The 23,972-nt window shown below is 45.4% G+C and overlaps 1 protein-coding gene across 4 annotated transcripts in view; it reads left to right on the top strand.

Moving 5' to 3' along the window:
• Nucleotides 1–23,614, top strand: part of FGFR3 (fibroblast growth factor receptor 3) — a 58,276-nt gene extending 34,662 nt beyond the window's left edge. Inside the window, exons 6-18 of one of the 4 annotated variants that reach the window (XM_069795499.1) lie at nt 3,433–3,556; nt 3,983–4,173; nt 9,097–9,241; nt 11,836–12,023; nt 12,936–13,081; nt 13,173–13,294; nt 14,500–14,610; nt 14,768–14,958; nt 16,345–16,467; nt 18,141–18,211; nt 19,651–19,788; nt 20,254–20,359; nt 20,449–23,614. In XM_069795499.1, coding sequence (XP_069651600.1) covers nt 3,433–3,556; nt 3,983–4,173; nt 9,097–9,241; nt 11,836–12,023; nt 12,936–13,081; nt 13,173–13,294; nt 14,500–14,610; nt 14,768–14,958; nt 16,345–16,467; nt 18,141–18,211; nt 19,651–19,788; nt 20,254–20,359; nt 20,449–20,613 — 1,821 coding nt within the window. In that variant the 3' untranslated portion in view covers nt 20,614–23,614. Of the gene's footprint in view, nt 1–3,432; nt 3,557–3,982; nt 4,174–7,845; nt 7,997–9,096; nt 9,242–11,835; nt 12,024–12,932; nt 13,082–13,172; nt 13,295–14,499; nt 14,611–14,767; nt 14,959–16,344; nt 16,468–18,140; nt 18,212–19,650; nt 19,789–20,253; nt 20,360–20,448 lie in introns of all 4 variants that reach the window. The other 3 variants (XM_069795492.1, XM_069795484.1, XM_069795476.1) reach the window with 3 other exon arrangements.
• Nucleotides 23,615–23,972: the final 358 nt, after the last annotated feature.

Genomic DNA, 23,972 nt, shown 5'->3' with positions numbered 1-23,972 from the left:
TGGATCTTCTGAAAAATGAAGGAGGGAAAAGAAGTGGGGAAGCAACTCCTGTGGGTAAACAGCCTTTTGGCAGATAACATTCACAAAGCACAAGCATCTTTTACTAATTGCAGGCTGTAAGGATCATCATGAAGTGTTTTCAGGCTTGCGTGCGCCGTTCGAATGGCTTTTTACAAAACTATGTGACATCAGCTGCACTAAATTATGCTTGCAGAATAAAATCTGAAGCTGAAGGCAATTCCCCTACCCACTTCCCAGTGGTTTTAATCTATCCTTGAGTTTAAATTGACACGTTTCATCCTCTGCAACACGGTAGTGAGTCTTTGGCATCACTGTGCTTTGTTTCTCTAGGGGCACCTTCAGCAACAAGCCGATGCTTAAAAGAGCTATTGAAGGCAATGTCAGGCCAATTACAGCAAGATTGGTTTAAGCTCTCTATCTGTCTAGGTGTAGTTCTTTGTCCCTTTCTTGATATAAAGACATCTTTCTCTCTCTGTAATTTTCCTTCCCTTATTTGCTTGCTTTTGCTCTTGAGCTGCGGTTAGATGTGAGTAGTCTAATGTAAATCTCATCCAGTATAAATATACTGATAGATATCAGCTGAGATTTGAACCAGAAAAAGAGATTGAAAACCTGCTCAGTATCTCATGTATTTAAGATTTAAATTCCCTGTTACAACTTAACTTCATAACAGGATTAAGCAGCTTGAAAAGAATGGGCAAGATCCAGATCTGGCAGAGTTTGGTTGGCTTACTTCACCTCGAGATCTGGTCTTAACCCAGAAATCCCTGAGCTGGGAATGTTCTCATTTGTTTTCAGTGTGTGGAAGAGTTTAGATGTTGATAGTGAAAGGTCTGTGGTCAGCAGATGAAAGCTGACCACTCTTCCACTTCTGCCGTTTGTAAATGGTGTTTAGATCCCGTGTGATTGCCTGATGTAAAGCCTGCATGAGAGAAGGGCAAGTGTTGAAAAGAGGAAGCACAGGCTAACCTAGTTTTGTTACAGTTCATCCTTAACTGGTAAAGAAAAGAAATTCATATGACTTATCATATGAAATTTCCCAAAGAGCATTAATGGTTAAATCCTTGTTGGAATCTCTAATATCGTAAGCCTGTGTGTGTTAAATGACCCTAGAAGGGAAGATTGAGGGGAGGGGAGATAGAGGATTATCCCTTCCCCAGACCATTGCACTGACTTGCATACCAGTCTGGCAAACACGGACTGAGGTTCCAAGTGTGTCTGCAAATGTTTGTTTCACAAAGAGCCAAGAATGACAACACCAAATAAACAAGAGGGCTTTCCAGGATCTCACCCACTTGATTAATGCCTGCACTAAGTCACTTCGTGTTTCTAGTGTTTTATGGAGTGCAGTGACTATCCTAACTTGAGAATGTCCCTTTTTATTGTATCTAGATGCCAGTCTCAACCTAAAAAAAAAATAATAATCTTGTTTCTTCTAGAAGAGTTTCCAAACAAGTTCTGCCCCATGAATTTGTGCCCCCCAGGTTATCCTCTCTGTTCAGAGTCCAAAGTCCCCGACACAAACCTGATGAAGAGAATTTCTTTGAAAGTGTCATAAAAGTGTCTTTGAAAGTGCATCCTAAGTAAAACACCTAATTTGGACCTGATTTTATAATACAGGTCAGACTAGGGAGTCCATGTAACTGGAGCCCCATTTCCTTGGAGTAGCTCCGAGGGCTTCCAGACGCAAATACTTTGCAATGCTGAAAAGTGGATTAAAAGAAGTCTTTAGACACAACTATGAGACAAGCCAGCATGGAAACAAGCCACTGAGCAGCCACAAATTTGCATTGAAACTTCCTTGACGGTCTGGTATGTTCAGCTGCAAACTCAGGGTCCAGGCTCTCTGTTCTCAGAGCTCCTCTAACAGCGTAGTTGCCGCGATCTTACGGAGATGCACCAAGTAGGATGTTGCTTTACAAAAGGTGTGATATTGGTTCTGCCTTGAGCTCCATCTGTGCTGTCCTGGGTGGGCAGAGGGTGCAGTCAGACCTGACCAGACATCTGCAATGACCAAGATTTCTGTACAGATTCTTTAGTCACAGCCTTCCATTACCTATAGCCCGAAATGAAAGGAGTTTCAGTGGTCTCTGAAAAGCAGGGTGCTCAGCAGTGCTGTTCTCGGGGATGCAGAGATCTACAAAGCTTTGACTTTTGCTTGCTTATCTTGTAACTAAGCTGTCTAGTCCTATGACTTTAAATCTTCTCTTTGCAAAATTCTGGCTTTAATTGTAACTTGGCCCTTTAAAGGAAAGCATGTGGATGCAATTTATGTGTAGCAAAAGAGGTTAAATGACTTCATATTTGAGTTCACCTGCTGCAGCAAGAAACCTCCAGGAGCAATTACGCCCTTGTTTTTTCCATCAGCCCTTGACATTCTGTAGCGCAGCGTTATTGTAAGCTCCTGCTTCTGTGTCCTTGGAGTCACGTTCAAAATGTTTAATAAAGTTAAATGTTCTGCTCTGAGCGGCAGCAGGCATCAAATTAATACCCAGAGATTTGGAGAGCTTTCATACAATATGCATCCTGAAGTCATCTTTGTTACCGTCAGTTGCTTTCTGTATTAATTCAAGATTTGCTTTCCATATCCATTATTTCCTTTATACTCATTAGAAACAAACGTTTTAGCTGGGATCACGGGGCAACAGGTCAGGGTGGAGACACGGGTTGTGCTTTGCCTTCTGCTACTGAACAGCCAACAACTCTGGACGTGAGCCACATCCAGAAAACCAACTAGTATAAAACTTGGTGCCAAAAGAGAGGGGCTGACCAAGCATCCTAGGGACCAGACTTGAGGCTAGGCATGTTTTCTCCTGTTTTTTACAGGGAATTTAGGGGACTAACTCTGTTGTAGACACCCATTTCTGTTCAGACAGATGCCATGACCTGTTGCCTCCATAGCACACATCTTTAATGTATGTTATAGATGGGGTAAGAAATACAATTTTTCTTGTTTATAGTCATCTTAGGGGTTATATGTAGCAGTTGGTAAAGGTCTGCAGATGAGAGTACAATATTTTGAGCTGACAGAGTCTCTGGACCAGAGTGGTCTGGCAGAGGGGACCAGCGGATTGGAGTTATCTTAGCTGATGCCTTCTGAAGTCGTTATGCTAATGAGAGGTGCCACATTCACCTGTCAGCTGGTTTCATTATTGTTATTATTGTGGAAGCATCCAAGTCCCCATTGCAATCTCAGTGTGTTAAATTGTGTTGCACTGTTCCTGCATTGGTCTTAATTCCTTTTCACATTAAGCCTTTAATGATCCTTGAAATGGGTCCTTGTGATGTTCAGGCCTACTCTGGGGTCCATTATGCTGGCCAAGCATGTAGAAGCTCGCTGATTGCTGATTTGAATAGTCTGGTGATGATGGTACTTGACCAAGAGCTTGACGGTTTGATTTCTTCTTCTAGTTGCGACACCAGCAGTGGAGCTTGGTGATGGAGAGTGTTGTGCCGTCAGATCGAGGAAATTACACCTGTGTTGTGGAGAACAAATATGGCAACATTAGGCACACATACCAGCTTGATGTATTAGGTGAGATTTCACTGTTTTCCCTCAACAGCTCATCTGTGGTGATGCTGAACAGGTATGTGATGGGATATGGGAAGCAGAAGCTTGGTTTCTTTCCCAAAGTGCTCTATCATGTGTCTTCTAAAACCAACAACAAGCTACCTTTTGGCCAACAATTCAGCCTCAGATCTGTGATCAATAAATCACTTAGCTGGTCTGCAGAGGGGCCAGAGAAGGAATGGCAGGGCTGAGATGCCTCCTCCATTCCCAGGTGGTTCTTGCCTGTTTGGCTTGAGAAGCACTGGGTAGAACGGTGGCCAGGACACGTAGTGGGGACAATCCCAGTCTGCACCCTTTCTGCTGAAAAGCCAGGAGATGAAGGGTTCAGAGGAGAATCCTTGCTGGAAGAAGGACAAGTAAATTAGGATTTCCCTCTCTTCTGTTTTTCAGAAAGGTCGCCCCACCGACCAATCCTGCAAGCAGGGCTCCCTGCCAACCAGACTGTGGTGGTAGGGAGCAATGTGGAGTTTCACTGCAAGGTCTACAGCGATGCCCAGCCTCACATCCAGTGGCTAAAACACGTGGAAGTCAACGGCAGCAAATATGGGCCCGATGGGACGCCCTATGTCACGGTGTTGAAGGTTGGTACACGCTCCTTCTTCTTACCCTTGGGGCAGTCCTTCCTCTGTCTTGGTCTCAGTGTCACAGAGATGGCAGCTGTATTGTGGGGATGCTCCTCAAAGAAACCCACTGCCATAGACGCGGCAAGAGAGACCAGCACTGAGTAAAGGTGTTTGCCATCAATGGAAGCCGTTAACTTCATTTACATGTTTATAAATAAGCCTTAGACTAGCAGTTCAATGTGAACCAGAAACACCCCGCAGAATATGTTCAATGCCACAGTTCCTGGAAGGGTAATCATTATTTAAATCAGATTTTTGGGAGCTTGACTTCTCATTTTCTGTAGTTGTTTTGTGTCTATAAGAAAAAAATCATGAGAATAAGCCAAGGACAGCTGTTGGGATTGTTCTTTCTTTTAAGCCTGTGCAGTGGAATACTCTGCTTTTTGGAGGGGGTACAGCAAAAATGTCCTAAAAGTCGATGTTCTGGACTCTTCTGTTTGCCAGAGATAACACAACTACTGTAGTGGCATGAATAAGCGAAGTAATTGTAAGAGCTGAGGCAACTGTGAGAAATGCACTATAATAAAAGAAAAGCTGTCAGATTGCATTTGACCTCAATTGTAAAAACAACCTTTTTTTACAGCTTCAATAGCAGTATTTTGGGGGCTTATTAAAATAAAAGGCTCCCAACTAAAACACATTCTTTCCTTTCCCAAGTAAACACTGCAGCGTGCACATACTAAATAATGCTGAACTACCAGCACCTGAGAGCGAAGACAGTCTTGTTCCAGCCACTAACATTTGTGAACATTGCTATTATCCATGCTCAGGAAAGCCTTTTTTTTTAATTGAACAAAAACTCACTAAGTAAAACTTTACTTTGCTAAAATGCTTTCTTGAAAGGGAACTTCCAGATTACAGCCAGAACAAAGCCAGCAGGTCTGGTTTCCCCTCAACCTATGTAAATATAAAAAGTAGAGAATAGAGAGTGAAAAGCACATTGGACTTTTAAATTTTTTTTTTTTTTTCTTTTAATGATAAAGGCATCCTGTGTTGATGTTTATGAGAATATATAGGGCCAAATGGAGTTTTTCTGGCTCTGCAGTTATAGCTGAAAGTAGATTTTGTCCCTGCAGTTTCAAGCTGAGGTTGTCCTGTACATGGACATTCCCCGCGCCCATCCTGCTGCACACATCCTACTTCTCCTTGTATGAAATTTTAAAAAAAAACCACTTACCAGACAGCATCAACAAAACTGTAACTCAGCCAGATACATGATAATAAAAGCCAGAGACCCTGGAAATAATTACACAGATTGAAATAACAGATTGGTTGGAAGAAATGGTTGGAGACAGTTCTTCAGGATTGGCAACACGCGCTTCTTGCGAGTTGATAAAACTTTTTATTTTCTCGCTGTCTGTCCAAATGTGTTTGAATTATGCATATTTGAATTTCCCCCTGGTTTCACAGCCCAGTACCAAGCTCTGAATAGCTGGCTGTGTCACATGCCATCTAGTATAGTCTCCGTGCTCCGTGTGTGGTCCCCGTGGGATAAAGTGCTACCTTTTGGAAGTTTGCAGAGCCTCTGCGAACAGTGCCTTGTGTCACAAGCACAAGCTCCCATTTTGCTGTGGCAAAGAACATATAAATAGTCCGTATAAATAGTGTTTTAAAATTAAGTTGAAGCGGCACCGGGGTGGCTAGGTAATTAGAATTGCCAAATACCTTCTCTTCTGTGGACAGCAAAGGCTCCGCATTCCTCGAAGGGGAGCGCAGGCAGGCGTTTGAAAGCACAAGTTTTGTTTGGTTTTATTTTTTTGCTGAATAGGACCAGCACACGTCTATTTACTACTTCTGGTTAATCAGGAATGCTTTGAATTGTATTAATGCCGGCATCAGCGCTGGGGCACAGAGCATTTCCATTTTGGGATGCATCTTTTGTGCGCCAGTATGGGGCTCCGTGGAGCTGTGTCAGGCCCAGCTTTGCAGGGATATTTTTTTTTTTTTTAACGTGTGTTTGCTTATTTTTTAAAAATAAAGATCTGATAAAATGATCTCACTGTCATCTTGGGGCCACTCCATTGGCTTTAGGGACTCGTTCCATGCAGTGCTGTTGCTTTGACCCAGCATCCTGGCCGTGCTGCTGGAGCAGGGTGCTGTTAACAGCCCTTCCCTGCCCACAGCTGCTTTAGAAAAGGCTCTCTCCTGCCCAGTGCTGTGGTGCCTGCAGGGAGATAAGGCTTTTTTATCAGCCTGCCCTCCCCTCCTGCTTTCAGGAGATTTTGTGGAGCATAGGAGCTGCTATGGGGCAGTTTATATATGGGGGAGTATCCCAGTCTCCATCGGAGCGAGGGGGACAGAGAGGTGCTCAGCACATGGAATTCCCCCCTCACATCTAAATGGGGGGGGCATGTCCAGATGGATGAATTGAATGCCATACTTTCAACCCATTTTTTAAACAGCCTGACAAAACCAAGCCATCACCTGCATCAGTTCCTCAAAGCCTGGGCTAATTTGTGATCAAAGGAAACCCCTTTTTCTTTGCAGAAGAGCACTAAATGCATTCCAGTTACGGAGCAGAGAGGGGGGTAGCAACACTGTGCCCAAGCTTTGTTAAAGGCTAAATTGTATGTTCTGCATTGAAACATGCCCAGTTTAATTATAAACAAGGCAGCAACAGCAGGCAGGCATGTTTCCCCACTAGTCAGGACAGACAAATTTGCCAGCACGTAAGCCGTAGAGATGAGATCAGGTCAAAACCGGTGGTGTTTGTCATCAGACATGGACACAGGGGCTCCTCTCTGATGCCACCTCTGGGTTCAGTTCCTAATAACCTATCAGATCCGACAGCCCTGTTGATTTTAATGGGCTGCAAGTCATATTGGCAGGATCAGGCCTTGAAATTGAAGGCACTGAGACTGGGCTGGAGAGCCTAAGACCAAAAATGAGAGGAGCAATTGTTTTGTTTTCATTTCCAGAACCGAAGCTGATATTTTTTCTAGACTTTCCCTAGGCTACTTCTGAGGCCACCCAAAACAGTTGTGCATTTTCAACCAAAATAAAAACAACTGTTTAGGGAAAAAACTGATGTGCTGCTGTGGCAGCATGGAAGAAGAGATATAAGAGATTGCTTAAGAGTCTGAAGTTTGTTTGATTTATATGCACCACTTTATTTAGTAAAGAAGAGGCTCCTATAAGCAGTGGAAAAAATTACAGCTAATTTCTGAAAGGCAAAGTCAGCAGCGAGTTTCAGACCGCCACTGCTTATATTTTGTTTCCAAATTCTATTTTGGAATCTGATAATTGAAACAGTATTTGCTGAGCCGGGTTGCAAACACAAATATCTGCTTAAGCCCTTTCTCTGGTGCTCCTGTCTGCAGAGTTGTTAAGAAACCGTAGGGCCTTTGACTGCTGTCAGATGGAGAAGTGGGAAATTGGTCTGTTTTAAAAAAGGAATCGCATGTGTGCCGCTAGTGAAGGGAAGGGAGTTCACTTGCATGTGGTTTGGGGGCCAAATGCGACTTCTCTTCTTCACCCAGGTCCTGGGTTAGGTCTCTCACCACAGGGTGAGCCGGGGATGTTGCCACAGCCAAAAAGAAAATAGCCGTGAACAGTCAATCCTAGCTAATGTAGGTGTGATGGAGGTATTGTTTGGTTTACTGAAGTTCAGGTTTCTGTCTATTCCTGCAGTCTTGGATCAGTAAAAACGCTGAAGCCGATGCTAACCTAAATCTGTTCAATGTGACAGAACAAGATGAAGGAGAATATCTGTGTAGAGCCAACAATTTCGTAGGCATAGCCGAAAAACCATTTTGGCTCCACATTCGCAAACCAAAACCAGGTAAACCACAGACTCTGTCCCAAGGCCCTGGCAACTGCAAGAATGAGCTATAACATTTTAAAGAAGCTAGTGATTAAAATTACTATTCATTTTGTATTATACCCTGTCAACTGACGCTGAATGGCTTTATCTTATTTTCTTGCTAATTTTTTTTTTTTTTACAAGAATGTAACGCCTATACAGCAATTGCCATGGAAAAATTCCCACAATAAAATGACTGTCAAATTTTGCTATCAACTCTTCATGCTTTTATTCCTTTCCCTTCCTTACAATTGAGTGCTGATAACAGAATTGCATGTTAATGACCTGTGACGTTCAAAGCTCTGGAAAACCAAGCTGTTTCAAGATTTTCACCCGTAAAACTGATATAATCAGTTCTGTCCCTTGGAGAAGTAATGGAGAAATAAATACCAACATTGGCTCATACGAGCAGACATGTTAAATAGAGAGAGCAGCAATCTCGTGGGCTCTGGGGTTTGACTCCAGCCTGGAGGGTCTGGCTGCTGTGTTGCTCAGTGCCACTGCAGGAAAGTTCCTTACAGGTACCTTCTTGTTATCGGCCAGTTATACTACAGTATCAAGGGCTGTGTAATCAATACATGGCTTTGAGATGCCCAGTCCGAAAAAATTCTAAAAAATCCTAAAATTCTATATTTTTCGATGACCTAATGAACCAAAATGTTTGTATGTTCCTCTGATCAGCACTTGAGTCTTACCCCACTACATCTCCCCTCCTTTCTCCTTTCTTTCTGTCCTTCCTCTCCCCTTTTACCATCTTTCTTTCCCCACCCCTGTACTCACCCTACTAACCCACAGTCAGTCATATTGTGGGGGCAATTTTTCATTTGGATGCTTTTGCTTGCATGCTTCTTTAGTGGGACAGAGTAAGAACCTGGTGAAGGGAACTTTTTTTGCTTTTGACTACAGGTTGCAGAGGGGAATGAATAAATAAATGTGGAAGATGGGCCATTGGAAAAAAACCCCAAACAACCCACCTTAATTGCTTTTGAAATTTGCCTGTGGTGTCCTCACACTTGCTGGGAATGTGGCTTATTCTCTGTTTTCCCTCTTTCTATATGTGTGTGTTTTTTTTCCCGTAGACGGCAGGTGTTAACACAACGGATAAGGAGCTAGAGATTCTGTACTTGCGAAATGTTACTTTTGAGGATGCTGGGGAATATACTTGTCTCGCAGGGAATTCTATTGGGTTCTCACATCACTCTGCTTGGCTGACGGTGCTACCAGGTATTTCCTTCTGTGCTGGCTTCTCTTTCCCTCTCGAGGGTGCCTTGACGTTTTGCTTTAGAAATGCCAAGTTCCTGCAGACCACCCCTTGCTTGGAAGAGGGGGTGTTATCCAGGGAGGGCGCTCTGGAATTTGCTGCAGACCCCTGTTGCATACTCACAGCTGACACTTTTTGCATTGCATCTCAAGATTTAAATTATTATTGCAGTAGTAATATAAAATGCCCAGTATCTTTTTTGACCTAGTTAACAGGGAGGTGTTCACAGCCTCTTTGTTGGGAGACTGTTAAGTGCCAAAGTTAGGACCTTTGTCTTCTTACACTGCCAGTGGGAGAAGGAAACCTCCCCATCAGATGGTCCAGGGCACCTAAATTGGACACAGACTGTGGATCATCTTATGAAGGAACCTTTCTGTCTAACCTCGTATCTTAACCTAAAATTGGATGCATAAGTGGTTGGTGTGAGTACACCCTTCCCTGCCTGTAGCATTATTTCCACTTCACGGATGAACAGGCCAAGATAGCAATCTCAAACAGAAGGTTGAGGAGAGTCATCTGTAGAGAGAGCCCAGGAGTCCTGGCTCCCAGGGGCATTGCATGCTGCCTGCTCCAGCTGGGATCGATGAAAGCTGCAGTGGGCTTGAAACCCGAGGCCAGAGCGACCTCCATTTTGTGGTCCTTTCCTGTGCAAAGCTCTCACTGACAATGAAGCCAGCGCAGAATATGCAACAGGGGAGCCTGCTCTCCAAAAGAGGGGAATGAGGCTGTGCTGTCCCTTCACCTGCAGAATCTGCCTGCGGCTATGGGGCAGGCTTGAGCATGGTCCACAAAAGCACCAGCAATATTCATGTTGAATCTCATGGGTGCTGTGCCTTGCGGAGAGTGCTGGAACAGACCTGGAGTATGTTCAGCAGACCCTTACTGAAAGGGCTCACCCCATCATAGACCACATTTGGGTCCATTTCACAACACATCCATCTCGAGATGTGTTTAGGAACCAGAAACTTTGGCATTTCTAATCTTGACTTTATCTGTGCGGATGATTCGGATGTAATTGCTTTTACTGGGGCTCAAGGTCTCCTCCGTGCCCGACCCTGCTGCTGGTGGGATCTGCTGGTCTTTTCTCTGTTTATTTGCCAGCTCTATAATAGCTGATCTGATCCTGTTTCTGCTTCTGCCATCCACTGGATGAGAAATTGTTTCCTTTGGTTAGAAGACTAACGTCTCTGTTATTTTGAGAATCTTGTGATACTGTCTCATCCGGCTGTTACGCTGGTTTTACAATGTCTCTCGCCTCTTATTTAAGCAAAGAATAAGCAGGAGAAAACCCACCAAAAAACCTGAAGCGGAACTTTATATTGAAGTCAGACGCAGTGAAGGGCAGCCGTCTGTGCAGCAGCAGGCCCCGAAGTGCTACCCGCAGAGAGGGTGCAGGATACAGCCTGCCTGGGGAACCTCTCCTTGTAAAACCCTGGCCACGCTACGGGAGGAGAGACGTGGAGCGGAGGGCAAGACAGTGTGAGCCAAGGCAGCAGAGCTGTGGCACCGACCATAGTGCCTGATCCTGAGAGATCTGGTAACCCTTTCTCGCAGGAGGAGATTGCCGCTTGGCAGGATCAGGCCCTGCACAGCTGGCACAGAGGCTGGTGCAGCCCCCAACGTCACCGACAGCCCTTTCCCCGTGTCCCCCTGGACCCAGCCACCGAAGACCTGACATGGAGCCTGCTGCTGCCAGGGGAAAGCTCCCGCTGCTTTGGGGCAGCAGTGATGTACACGAGCCGTTAGCGAGCTAACCGCGCTGGCATGACTTCATTATAAAGTTTCCCACTGCTGACTGTTCCTCTGATGCCAGCACGCCTTTGGGGGACAGAAAACCAGTCCCACAGTGGCTCCTTCCTCTGGTCTATGTGCCTGCCCTGAAAGGAACAAGGGGAAAAACACAGCTGAGCTTCGCTAGTCCCAAAAATGTCTTGCTAGCAGGTAGCCACTGCTGATGGGTTCATGCCATAACCTTCCCGGCTCAGCCACCTCTCTGGGACAGGCCTTCCAGCCTCTTCCCAGCAGAACTAAGTTTTTATGAAAAAGTTGTGCACATTGCTCTCATGAGGCTTTTTCCCTGTGTGATGCCTTAACCCTGGGTGCCCTTTGAGCACTCAGGGCAGGCACTGGTCCAGTGGAAATCTTTGCTAGAGAAGCCAAATCAGCAAAGTGCAGCAAACCCGCACATCCAAGGCATCCAGCTATGTGGTGTGGATGTGCAGGGAAAGCAAGGTTTGGGTCAGAGGGACAGCACAGACACGTGAAGATGCCTTCAGCCTAGAGCAGTGGTTTTCAGCCTGTGGGCTGAAGGCTCTTAGAAACCCCGGGATTGCATCAAAGGGCAGTAAAATGACCCCAAAATAGGCAAACCAAACTAATGTTTTAGCAACAGCCACAGGTGGAAAACCACTGGCCTAGGAGAGTTCCCTCACTGAAGTGACTCAGCAAATTGGCATAGATGAGCAAGTCCTCCCCAAATTCTTCGTGCTGCATGTGTGTAGTTGTGTGCGGGCAGCTGCCCGCCCCGTCCTCACTGCTGTCTCTTGTCACCCCGCAGCGGAGGAGCTCATGGAGATGGATGATTCGGGCTCAGTGTACGCTGGCATTCTCAGTTACGGCACTGGCTTTGTTCTCTTCATCCTGGTGCTGGTCATTGTGATTATCTGCAGGATGAAAATGCCAAACAAAAAGGCCATGAACACCCCCACTGTGCAGAAAGTCTCCAAATTTCCACTTAAGAGACAGGTAACAGAAAGTAGATACAAGATTCCTATTCCCCCCTATGGTCATCCCTCTATTTTTTTTCTCCCCTCCTTGAAATTTTCTCTCTAGGTGAGAAGCTCTACCAGAAAAACATTGCCCAAGAGGGACATAGCTGGCTGCAGTCTATGAGTTTAACCCCTTTTATTCATTTGTTTCTGTTCCAGTGGAGCAGTAGCTGGTGGCAGCTGACTCTGGTTCATGAGCAGCTCCCAAGCAGCTGTGTTTCTGTCGCCCTTGTCCAAGAGGGGCTGGCAGTGCAGCCGTGGATGCCACAAAAAGCACATCTTGCAGGGGAACAGTTTAGTCCAGGCTCCCTGGTGGAGCGGGGATTTGGGGAGCAAGAGCATGTTCAGTTGTGCTCGGTCCTGCTTTCGCAGAGGTCGCTCGTGACTTGACCCAATTCTCATGGAGGTGGGAGAGGGTCCTCTTTCTCCTTGCAGTTAGAGATGCTCTGCCATGTGTCATTACAGAGGGGCAGGAGCAAAAGGCACCGTTTAAAACCACGTAGTGATGGATACGGATTTCACGGCTTTGGCTGCAAGCTCATGGTGGGCATTTACAGTGCCAGAACAGAGGTCACTCCATAGCCTGTATGTGCTATGGAGATGCACGCATAAAAAATGGACAGAATATACCTCCTGCCTGCTGGAGGACACTGGCTGACCTGTCCCTCCTTTCCACCGGTAAAAACCTGACCGCAGGTGCCTAGATCAGTGCATTTCTGCAAGGATGGGGGGAGAAGCAGAGGGTGGGAGTGGGGATTTCCCATTTAGAAATTACCAGAAGGCTGCCAGTGGGCAAAGATAGCTCAAACCCCCTCAGTGATCCATCTCAGGCACTGCCTTCCCTAGGAATACAGTTGGCAATAACACTTCATTTGCTCTACCCAAGCAGGTGTCGTTGGAGTCCAACTCTTCCATGAATTCCAACACGCCCCTGGTCCGGATCACGCGTCTCTCCTCCAGCGACGGGCCAATGCTGGCCAACGTCTCTGAGCTGGAACTGCCTCCCGATCCCAAGTGGGAATTGGCACGCTCTCGGTCAGTCAACCCACGGGTCGGGGTCTCTGTGCCTGCTGGTAGTGTCACCACCCCGGTACCCACTAATGTGCCTGCTTGTCCCTCTCTCCAGCCTGACCTTGGGGAAGCCGCTCGGCGAGGGGTGTTTTGGCCAAGTGGTGATGGCAGAAGCAATTGGGATCGATAAGGACAAGCCAAACAAGGCCATCACGGTTGCTGTCAAGATGCTAAAAGGTATGGGGAGCCCACGAAGGGCGGAACAGCATATTGCACTGGGGTTTCCTCTCGTTCCCTGTCTTTTAAGTCTTTTATACAAACAGACACAATAGAAGAAAGCAAGAACAGCCTTTCTTCCCCTTCACCCACACAGCCTGCGGGTGAGGGCTGTCTCCTTGGAGAGCAAGTAAAAGTGAAAATCCCACGAGGAAGAGGGACTGAGAATTAACCCAGTTCTCTGCCAAGGGGTAATAACATCCCTGAGAAGAAGGGGAACCCCCTTCCCTTCTAGCCACCTATGTGAATCAGCCCACTCCTTACTCCTTCCATAACCAGCGCTGCCTGTTCTAGCAAAAGCTTATGCAACAAGCTCAGGTGGAGTTTACAGAAATTCAGTTGACAAACCCCTTCTTGAGGAGTTTCTTTATTGAAGAAACTTGATCCTAAACTCCTGAAAGGTTAAATGGAGGCCAAAAATGGGGAAGTCACTGGGCATCTCCAGGTGAGTCTCTGTTTCCCACACGTCCCCCATGCATGGTAACCACAGACAACACACAAACAAACTCACCCTGAGAAGTTCAGCAGGAGCAAACAGGGCAGGTGCTCCAGCAGTGAGCAGCCTGGGGCTGAGGTTACATGGGGTGACATCTTTAAAATTTCTTATCAGAAAAGGATTTGTTTAATTTACGTTTCCTTCAGTCCATTCTGAAGTTGGTTTTGGAAGCAGGAACATTTCCATCTTTCCAAAGCAAAACATTCATCTGGGGAGGTTTTCCCCCATTTTTCTACTTCTGTAGAAAAACTGCAGCTTTCCACGCAAAAAAACACATTCCTTCCTGTAGCCCCTCTCCCAACTCTGACCTTCCACCATCCTTAATGTTTTGCCCCTGGAGATGAGGGAGGGAAACAAATAAGAAAACCAAAATGATCCCAGGTACCAAAACTGACTTTTTTCTTTAATACTTACCAGGATGAAACAGAAGGTGAAAGGCTTTATTGATTTCCATATGAACATTTATCTCCATTTGTTTTTTTATCTTTTTGTTGTAGTAGGTTTTCATTTTGATTCTTCCCAAAGTAGAATAAAAACAAATACTGCTATATTTTGAATACTGTTTCCCCATCAAAGCCCCACATGGCTACGCAGCAGTTGTATTAACTGCTTCCCAAAACACTTATTTTCTTCCTGACATTTTTTTGTTTTCCTTTCTTGCTTTGTCCAGATGATGCCACAGACAAGGACCTTTCTGACCTGGTCTCTGAGATGGAAATGATGAAAATGATTGGGAAGCATAAAAACATTATTAACCTTCTCGGTGCCTGCACGCAGGATGGTACGTAGCAAAGCAGCCCAGTGCTCGCAGGGCCACGGGAGGCTCAGGTTTGACAGTCCCTTCTGTGCAATTACTCACTGGCTGCCCAAAATGTCCCAGATGAGATTTCAGTGGTCAGCTGTTCCTCCGCTGGATGCTGATGCACTCTTGCTTGCAGGACCGCTCTACGTGTTGGTGGAATATGCATCAAAGGGGAACTTGCGGGAATACCTCAGGGCACGTCGCCCACCTGGCATGGACTATTCCTTCGACACCTGCAAGCTGCCCGAGGAGCAGTTGACATTTAAAGACCTGGTTTCCTGTGCCTACCAGGTGGCCCGAGGCATGGAGTACTTGGCATCTCAGAAAGTGAGTTGAGAAACTTCATTTGGTAGAAGAGTCGGTCAGACCCAAGTGGTCAAAGGCATGCAATGCTGTGTGTGTAGGACAATCTCAGGCAAAGCATGGCAGGCTTCTCTCTTTAGAGATCAGATTTTTCCCTATGAAGTACCTTGGGTTTTTTGCTGGAGGCTTCATCCGTATGCAGAAGTTCCCATATGCTGGCTGCATCCATGAACCATGCAGCTGCACAGCCCTCACTGCGGGCCTGTTAGCATCCCCCAAATGCATATAAAGGCACAAGCAACCCGGACCTCAGTGCCTGTCCTCACCAATTCAACCTCTACTGTCTTTCAGACGGGCAGTCCTGAAGCTTGGGCAGCAGTGGTCATGTCGTGAGCATCACACCGAGTTGTGAGCTTCCACTGTGGGAGACGTTATGTTAGGCAACAGTCAGGAGCCGTGTTCACCCCTGTCCCCCCATCTCCCTTCTGAGATCACTAAAGATGCAGAGCACTCACGAGGAACCTGGGATCCTGGGTGTAGCTCCATGCTTGCAGCTGTCACCAGCACGCGTAGGCTCGGTGAGAGTGGAGCTGACTGGATTTGGCTCGACGCGTGGCTGTGCCCAGGATGCTCCCTGGGGGAGCACTTTGCTGGCACTGCGCCGGCTGCTGCTTCCACTTCCATCATACCCTGGGATTAGTCCTGATTTACCCTGACATCAGCAAGTGGAGAATCAGGCTTTGCGTTCACGAAGCTGTGCACCAGCCGGCGTGACCTCTTTTTGCAGGCAGGGAGCACTACGGCAAGAGCCAGTTCAGCTTCAGATGTCAGATGTGTTCATCCTGTGACTGCGGTTCAGGGTGGATGGTTCGTGGTGGCTTTGAACTCCCTTTCTGCACAGTGCAGGCTAATTTAGCTTCTTTCTCAGTAACAGCTGTGATGTTGGGGGTTGGACTAGGTGACCTTTAAAGGTCCCTTCCAACCCAAACCAGTGCAGGAGTCTATGTATTTTGGATGTATTTGGGGATGTCTTGATCTGAGGATTTTTTTCCTTCAAACATCAACCTGCACTCCTCTTCCTGGAAAAAGCAGGACAGAAAGACAGTTTCACATCCCACTAAGCGCCCACAGAAGAGAAGGGTTGGCTTTCTCATCTGTGCATCCCCTTTGGAGAGAAAAGATGCGTGGCTGTGTCAGCGCTGAGGCTACCGATTAGGTGTTGCTAAGAGGTGGCTCCCACTGAGCATGCATGATGGAGCAGTGACACAGAAAGCGAGGAGTTAAGCAGTGCCCACAGCTTTATGAGCTTGGGAGTCAATGAAACGGCAGCTCATAAACTACACGGTGCTGTTGGTTCCAGGCGCGAGCAACTAACAAGCCCTTATTTATTGACTTGCTCACCTTTCACAGTGCATTCATCGTGACTTGGCAGCCAGGAATGTGTTAGTCACTGAAGACAATGTGATGAAAATAGCTGATTTTGGCCTCGCTAGAGACGTTCACAACATCGACTATTACAAGAAAACCACCAATGTAAGTACAGAGCGGCCAAGCACATGCAGTTCTCCTTCTGGCAGGGAATTCGGCCATCCCTACAGCAAGTGGCCGTTGTGCCATATCTCCCTTTCTAGAAGGGCTTAGGAGGAAGAAATCTGCCGGTGGCCTCACCTAGTGAGGGACTGTAGTTAGGCTGGTCCCAGGAGTCCACCCACCATCCGTTTTCTTCCTCACAGATACTGCTGCTGCTAGCAGCCATCGTGAGGTCTCAGCTCTGGCCAGAAGGCTTTAGACTAAGAGAAACCAAGGGTTTTACCAAAGGGGAATGGAACCCTTTCCAGTCTGCTCCGCTACTGTTCATAAAGTTCCCAAGGAGCCAACCTCTGGTCCCACCAGAGCCCTTGACAGAGGAATGTCACTATGTGTATTCCTGGAGCTACCTGGCTTTCATGCATTTCTCTTTTTCACAACTGAGCTCCTTGACTCTACTGCCAACGGCTGAGTCCTGGAGCCATTTATGTTTTCTGCAGAGATTAATTTAGGAACGAAGGGCTAGAGAGACAACTTGTATCATGATTCAAAGCCCTGCAACAGATGCTGAGCTCTAAGCAGTCCATGGGACATCCTCCCCATCACCACCACACTGCAGAGAACAAAGCACGTCCCAGTGCTCTGCAGCAGAAGAGCAAAAGCCACAACTACAACATCGTGTGGAGATGGCAGTGGAAGAGGTTGAGGGTATTGCAGAACCTGACAGTCTTGAAAGAGCAAGGGGTCTAAATGTCCGAGCAGTCCTACAAAGCCTACCATGCCCATACTGAGCCTTTCCAATATCATATCAGAAATGTCTCTTAATTGCCAGGATTTCCTAATCATAAATTAATAAAAATTCTTGGGAATTTTAATTGTAAATCATATGGATTTTCCCTGTTTGAGCTGTGTTGGACAGCTGAGAGCATAATCCCATTTATGCATCCTGCCTATGTCCCATCTCTAGTTGTCTCCCCCAGTGAGGCAGTGGGTCAGAAGAGGACAAAGCCCTCTCATAGCCAAATTATGCTTCAAAAACGAAACAGTCCTTTCTCACTCCCTCCAGGGGCCAAGCAAAGCCCAAAAGAATTACGACTAATCTAGTCTTTCTAATCTCATATTTCTCATATGTGACAGTCCATGTTTGTGACCCTGATGTAGGATGTTCCCCTGGAAACCTGGGATGAGGCCTCCTCCTTTAGCCTCCAGCAGGATAAGGATTTGTTTCTTACAGGATTTGGCCCTTGCTGCCTTCACTCTTGGAACTTGCCCTTCAAGTTCAGCCTGAGCCAGGTTTGGACTTGAAGTCAACCTGTTTCTTCCAACCAAAGAGACGGAAAGTTGTCCCATGCTCTGCTGCAGAGCTCGCTGCATTTATGAGCAATGGATGCTGTTCCCATGCAAAGATTTAGATGCTCTGATATGTTAAACCTGCCTTGGCATTGAAGTACAGTCCTCGACAGAGAGCATTTACTGCAAAGATTGTCAGCAAAGATCCAGGGATCAAATGCTCTAATCTGTTTATATGTGGCCACTACTGCTTTGCCCAGTGACCGGGAAGGCAGATGAGGTTGTTAATGAAAATGTTTCAAACTGGATTAGAAAAGAAGATTCAGATGGTGCCGATGTGGCTGGGGGAATATGCTGATGGGATGTTCCCATTGTCTTCCTAATTACAGGGTCGGCTGCCTGTGAAATGGATGGCTCCAGAAGCGTTGTTTGACCGGGTCTATACTCACCAGAGCGATGTGTAAGCATACCCACACTTTTTAAAAAAATAAAATGACAGGGAAATCAACACCTATAATATCTTAAAGACAAACATACTGCTAAGCACGTGCACGGTTCATTCAATGCTGGGGTGCCTGGGGATGCAAAAGCAAAGGAATCGATTCCAAGCTGAAGCTTTGCACACGCGGTTTTATTTTATGGTTATCTAGTAGCTTTCATCCGAGGCTCTCTAGTGAGCTGCTGAGAAATTATTGGAAGGCAGGCAGGTATTTCTTGTCCAATTTATAGATGAGGTGATTCATGCTGCAGTGAAAAAACTTTATGCAAAAAAAACTCCACACAAAAAAAAATTACTTTCAGCTTCCTTCACGCTTTGCCCCAGACAGTTACGCTTCAGTTGAGTATATGGGATGAGCCTGAAATATTCTGTCCGCCATTAGTAGCTGATCAGAGACTATTCAACAAATATATTCACAGATTAATTTTGCCACTTCATTTATTTGCCTTTATTTTTCCTAATCCTGTCTTGTCAGTTTTGGTGCCTCTGCACGGTAAGCAAAGAGCAGAGCCCGCGTTATGTGGTAAATCTGTATCCCGTCTGAACTTTGCAAGGGCTGAAGTAGCCCAGCATGCACACCGGCTTTTTTATTTCAATATTTGGTTGATAATGGCATTTTTACAGTAATTCAGCAGCCAGCCTGCCTGCTCCCCAAGGCTTGCCGCTTGCGATTGGACAAATTAATCTTTTCTATTTCTGTATTTTTCACATACTTTGGCTTTTATTGATCTTAAATCATAGTTTCCATGCTTAGGTAATGCTGCAGCAGGCATGACAGATAAATCAAAGCTAGAGAACGGGAGAGCGAGCGTGCATGAAAGCAAAACAGAGACAGATAATCCCTGTTTTTAAAAAGAAAATGAAGAAGGCAAAAGATATTTTTGAAAAAGAGGACTTTTAACCAGAGCACAGCTGTGAGACTGGAGTGTGTAACATTAGTGCTCTGCTGATTTTTGTGGGGGTATTTTTCTCCCAGCTTGGCCAGTGAAATGAGTGTTGTAACAAGCAAGTTTTGGTATCAGCTTGCACAATTAGTGGCCTGTGGTTCCAAGCCTGCAATTCAGTGAAGCTGTGCATGAATAATTTGATTTGTTCCATTCAGTGGAGCTGGTGGAAGACCTAACAAAGAGCTGGGGGTGATAGATGGGCTGTCACCTATCTGATTAAATGCTCATTTCAATTTCAGACTTGGTGCCTGGGATTTCTTTGCTATTGAGTTGGATCAGCAGAGATCTCCAAGTAACTAGTAAAAATGGCCTAGGCAATTAGTCATGCTATTGATGACTTTGTTAGCTATGCATGGCTGCACAGAAATAAAGCCGAGCGGGGTGGGGAGGGGATATGGGGGGGGCTTGGAAAAAAACCTCATTGAATTTTAAAGATCTTTCTTTGGTTTCCAGCTGGTCTTTTGGAGTGCTACTATGGGAGATCTTCACTTTGGGAGGGTCTCCATACCCGGGAATTCCCGTTGAGGAGCTCTTCAAACTCTTGAAGGAAGGCCATCGGATGGACAAACCCGCAAACTGCACACACGATCTGTGAGTGTGTGGCGGGGGTTACCTCCTCACCCCGCTCCCCCTTTCTTCTGCGGCCAAATACCACCCCAGGCCATGGGTTGGGCTGTTGGGGCATCCCCGCTGTGAGATTGTGTGGCCATCTCCAGGTAGGCTCACCCTACTCATGTCGGCTCAGCTCATGACTGCCGAGCGACGTAACATGCCTGCCCTCGTTTGGTGGGCGGCAGTTGGGGGTGTAGCTCTAGTGTGTCACCTTTAGGACAGGGCCTCCTCCTGGTTTGAGAGCTCAGACACGCATGAGATAATCAGTAACGAGGAGCGTGGCTCCACAAAACCCTCCTCCTCCTGCCCCCCCCAGCTGGCCATGCATCAAGGCCACCATGGCTGAAGTTGCGTTGGCCAGAGCTGTTCTCTCAGGTGATTTGGGGGTGGGTGGGCTCCGCTTAGCCCCCACCATGGGTGACAGTCCCCTCTCCCCTCACGCAGGTACATGATCATGCGGGAGTGCTGGCACGCCGTCCCCTCGCAGCGGCCGACCTTCAAGCAGCTGGTGGAAGACCTGGACAGGGTCCTCACCGTGACGTCCACCGACGTGAGTGTGGCGGGGTGGTGGGCGCGGGGAGGGGTGACTCGGTCCCTGGCGGGTGGCACCCAACGTTGATGGGTCTGTCGCCCTGGCAGGAGTACCTGGACCTCTCGGTGCCCTTCGAGCAGTACTCGCCGGCTGGCCAGGACACCCACAGCACCTGCTCCTCGGGGGACGACTCGGTCTTTGCACATGACCTGCTGCCTGACGAGCCCTGCCTGCCCAAGCACCCGCCCTGCAATGGCGTCATCCGGACGTGAGGACCCTCCCCCGAACGGATGGACAGACGGACGGACGGACGGGCGGGCAGCATGCCCGTGGAGGCGCGAATGTGGGGCACCAAGGACGAAACCGTAGTGCAGGATCTTCCAGTGGAACTGCGTGGTGGTGCCTGGAGATTTGTGTTGTCGAGCTGTTCAGGGTAAAAAGAAAAAAAGAAATTTTAACTTTTTTTTTTGGTTGGTTTTTTTGGTTGGTTTTTTTTCCAGTTTGCTGTATAAAAAGTCAAGAAGCACTGTTTGGCCTGAAGGAACTAATCTCTTGCCAAGATGATCTATCATATATGATTTTTTTGTTTGTTTATTTTTCATTTTTTGTTTGTTTGTTTGTTTGGGTTTTTTACTAAGCAGAATGTTGAACCTGGGGGGTGCTGACCTCCCAGCCTCCGCGCTTGCATTTCGAGTGCCAGAGTAGCCGTTCTGTGCCTGCAATACGAAGAAGAGAAAAAAAAAAAAAAATCTTCCTTTTTTAAAAAAAAAACACAAACAAAAAAAAAGTGTAAAGAATGTAGAAATTCTTTGCTTATGCAATCTGTACATGAACCTTTTTGGTGGAGCTGAAAAGCCACGTTGCCTGCAGGGATTCATATATTTATAAAAATATCTATATTTTTGTTGTCGTCATTTTTATAACTTCATGATCATACCACCCAGCTACATAGAAGGAATCCTTTTTGGAAGAAGAAAAAAAAAATTAAGTAAAATGCAAATCGTCATGGAGAAAGGAAAAAAAAAATAGTAAGAAGAGACAGTCAAGTCATCTGAAATGGCGGTGCTTTGGCCGGGCTCGGCAGCCGCTGGCCCTTGCACTGGGCTGGGAGCGATGGGGCCGTGCCGAGGTGGGAGCAGACCCCAGGGACAGGCAGAGACCCAGCGGTGGCCGTGGGGGACCCCAGGGAAGAGAGCATCACCCACCCGAGGGCGGCGGGGGACCTGGCTCCTGCGTGCCCACACAGCATCTCAAGCCACATCCCGACCTTTGGGAACAGCCGTTTGGGGGAAAACAAAAAATCTTGCTTTTCGGGGTTTGCATATTTTTTGCTTGCCAAGGGTGAGTGGGAGGGGAGCAGCTCTTCCATCCACCCCTCGACACCAGCGGTTTGGCTCCATCTACGTGCAGTGACTCGGAGAAAGAAGTTACGGGTACCTGTAGGCAAGAGCCTTTAACTTATATCAAAAAGGTTTATTCCAGAGAATCTGTGTATATATCTATAAATATATCCTGTATATATATAAATAAATATATTAAAAAAAAAAGAATGTATAATACTAATGCAACCTAAAGCAGTACTGAGAGAGTCTCAAGATACGAGCATTGCAATCTAGGATATACTGATCTGGGCAAAAGAAAAGATTTTTTGTTTGTTTGTTTTATATCTTCACAGTTTTGTTTTAAAAATTGTACCTTAACATGTATATTTGTAAAGTTATTTATAGACATTAACATATCTGTTCATCGGTTTAAATAGCGTAGCGTTACTGTAAACTTTAAATTTCACCGAGCTTAAGGGTGTTTTTTTAACTTATTAAAAATGGAGAAAAAATATATTAATCAAGTTTTTCTTTTGTGTTTATGGGAAATATTGAAAGAATGTATAGATGTACAGTCCTTTAACAAATTACATTTAATGTTATAAATATATATATATATATATGTATTCATTAAAAATTATTAGTTTATCCTGGATTGCAGTGAGCAAAGGTAAGTTTATTTTTCAATACATCACCAGTGGTTAAACCAAACAAATAGCAGCAGAGAGATGATTTTTACATATTTCAGAAAAACAGGGCCAAGAATTCTTCCATCAGTTTAACCACTGTGCATTAAGGGGGCGTGGGTGTTTATTTTTCTATTTTCAAATGAAGGTATTCTTTGTGGTCAATTTAATAACAAGTATGCAGCAAAGCAAAATGTTGACTTTGGATGATGTGGGGTAATTTTTTTTTCCCCTTTGCCAGTACCGTTGTATTTTGGGCTTCAGAAATGCCATGTGAGCAAAATAGGAAGAAGAGTGACACTGTTTGCGGGAGAGGTGCAACGACTGCATCTTTCTTTTGCATCTAACACACTGGAAAATGCCAGTGATGCCTGATTTTCTGTGTTCAAAATGCTGTGCTGTTTTGTTCCTCGATGTCAGACAGCTGTTTAAAAGCACAGGAATGAACTGGGGAATTTTAGAGTGGATCAAGCTGACAAGGGGGGAGATTTGGGCTGGGGGTTTTTTTGTGGGTGGGTTGTTGGTTTTGGGGTTGGGGTTTTTTTTTGTCCGGAAGACTTTATCTACTACCACGAAGAGGAAAGGCAAATTTCATCCTGAATTCTTTCTTTCCATTTTACTCTGGTGCATATTACATATCAATGTTTCAGAATAACAGGATGACAGCATCTCATTTTAAGACTTTTTTTTTTCTTTTTAGAGCCACAAAATCCTTATCCTAAAATAAATAATTTATAGTTTGAGGTTACTTCAATGGAAGTTTGAGAAGGTAGATTTCTATAGATTTTTTTGTTTTGTTTTGTTTTGTTGGAATAAAAAAGAATTTTTTGGTATTTTCTTACAAATGTCTGCTAATTGTGTACATTCCAAGTACTCGAAGCATTGAGTTTTCCTGTACTGAAAAAAGAAAATGTACAAAACTGTGCATGATTTCAAATGTTACTAGATATTATAAATATATATATAATTTATTGAGTTTTTACAAGATGTATCTGTTGTAGACTTGTTGACTTTAACATTTCTTATTCAATGCTTATATAGTTTTATAGCCTGGACTATTATCTTTAAAAGCTTAAAAAAATTAAAAATTCCAATTTTGTTACATTTTATACTGTTGATGTTACAATCCACAGGTTTGCATAGTGTGATTTTTTTCAATGAGCAACTCTGTTCAGTTTATTTTAATACTGTATTTCTGTGCCTGACAGCTGCAGCTGTCAAAGGTGTGAGATGAACACTAAATAAAACTATTCTGCTTTTGTTAACATGGCAAACTTACTTTTACCAAAAAAAAAAAAAAAAAAAAAGAAATAAACAAGTTGTTAAATTTTGGGATTTATTCCCAGTTGTGAGGGTCCTTTGCAAAAATAAGTCTTCTAGTCTCTGGGATTTGTAGTGCCAGGAGGGGGTATTTTTTACAGTGCTGCTTTGTGAGTCCTGGCCAGCACAGGTTTTATATGCATAATAAATTTATAACAATTTTGGATTAAGAGCAGTATTATTTCTTTCTTAGTGGGTATGTTTATATCCACACAAGCCATTTTGTGCATGCAGGTATTTAACCCCCGCTCTCATACAGGATTAAGCGTATAGCAATAGCACAAGGGCAGGAATTGCTCGTTA

The sequence above is a fragment of the Haliaeetus albicilla genome, chromosome 1, assembly GCF_947461875.1.
Source record: "Haliaeetus albicilla chromosome 1, bHalAlb1.1, whole genome shotgun sequence".
Classification (NCBI taxonomy): domain Eukaryota; kingdom Metazoa; phylum Chordata; class Aves; order Accipitriformes; family Accipitridae; genus Haliaeetus; species Haliaeetus albicilla.
Note: the sequence above shows the minus strand (reverse complement) of the source record. Positions and strands in the feature narration are given on the sequence as shown.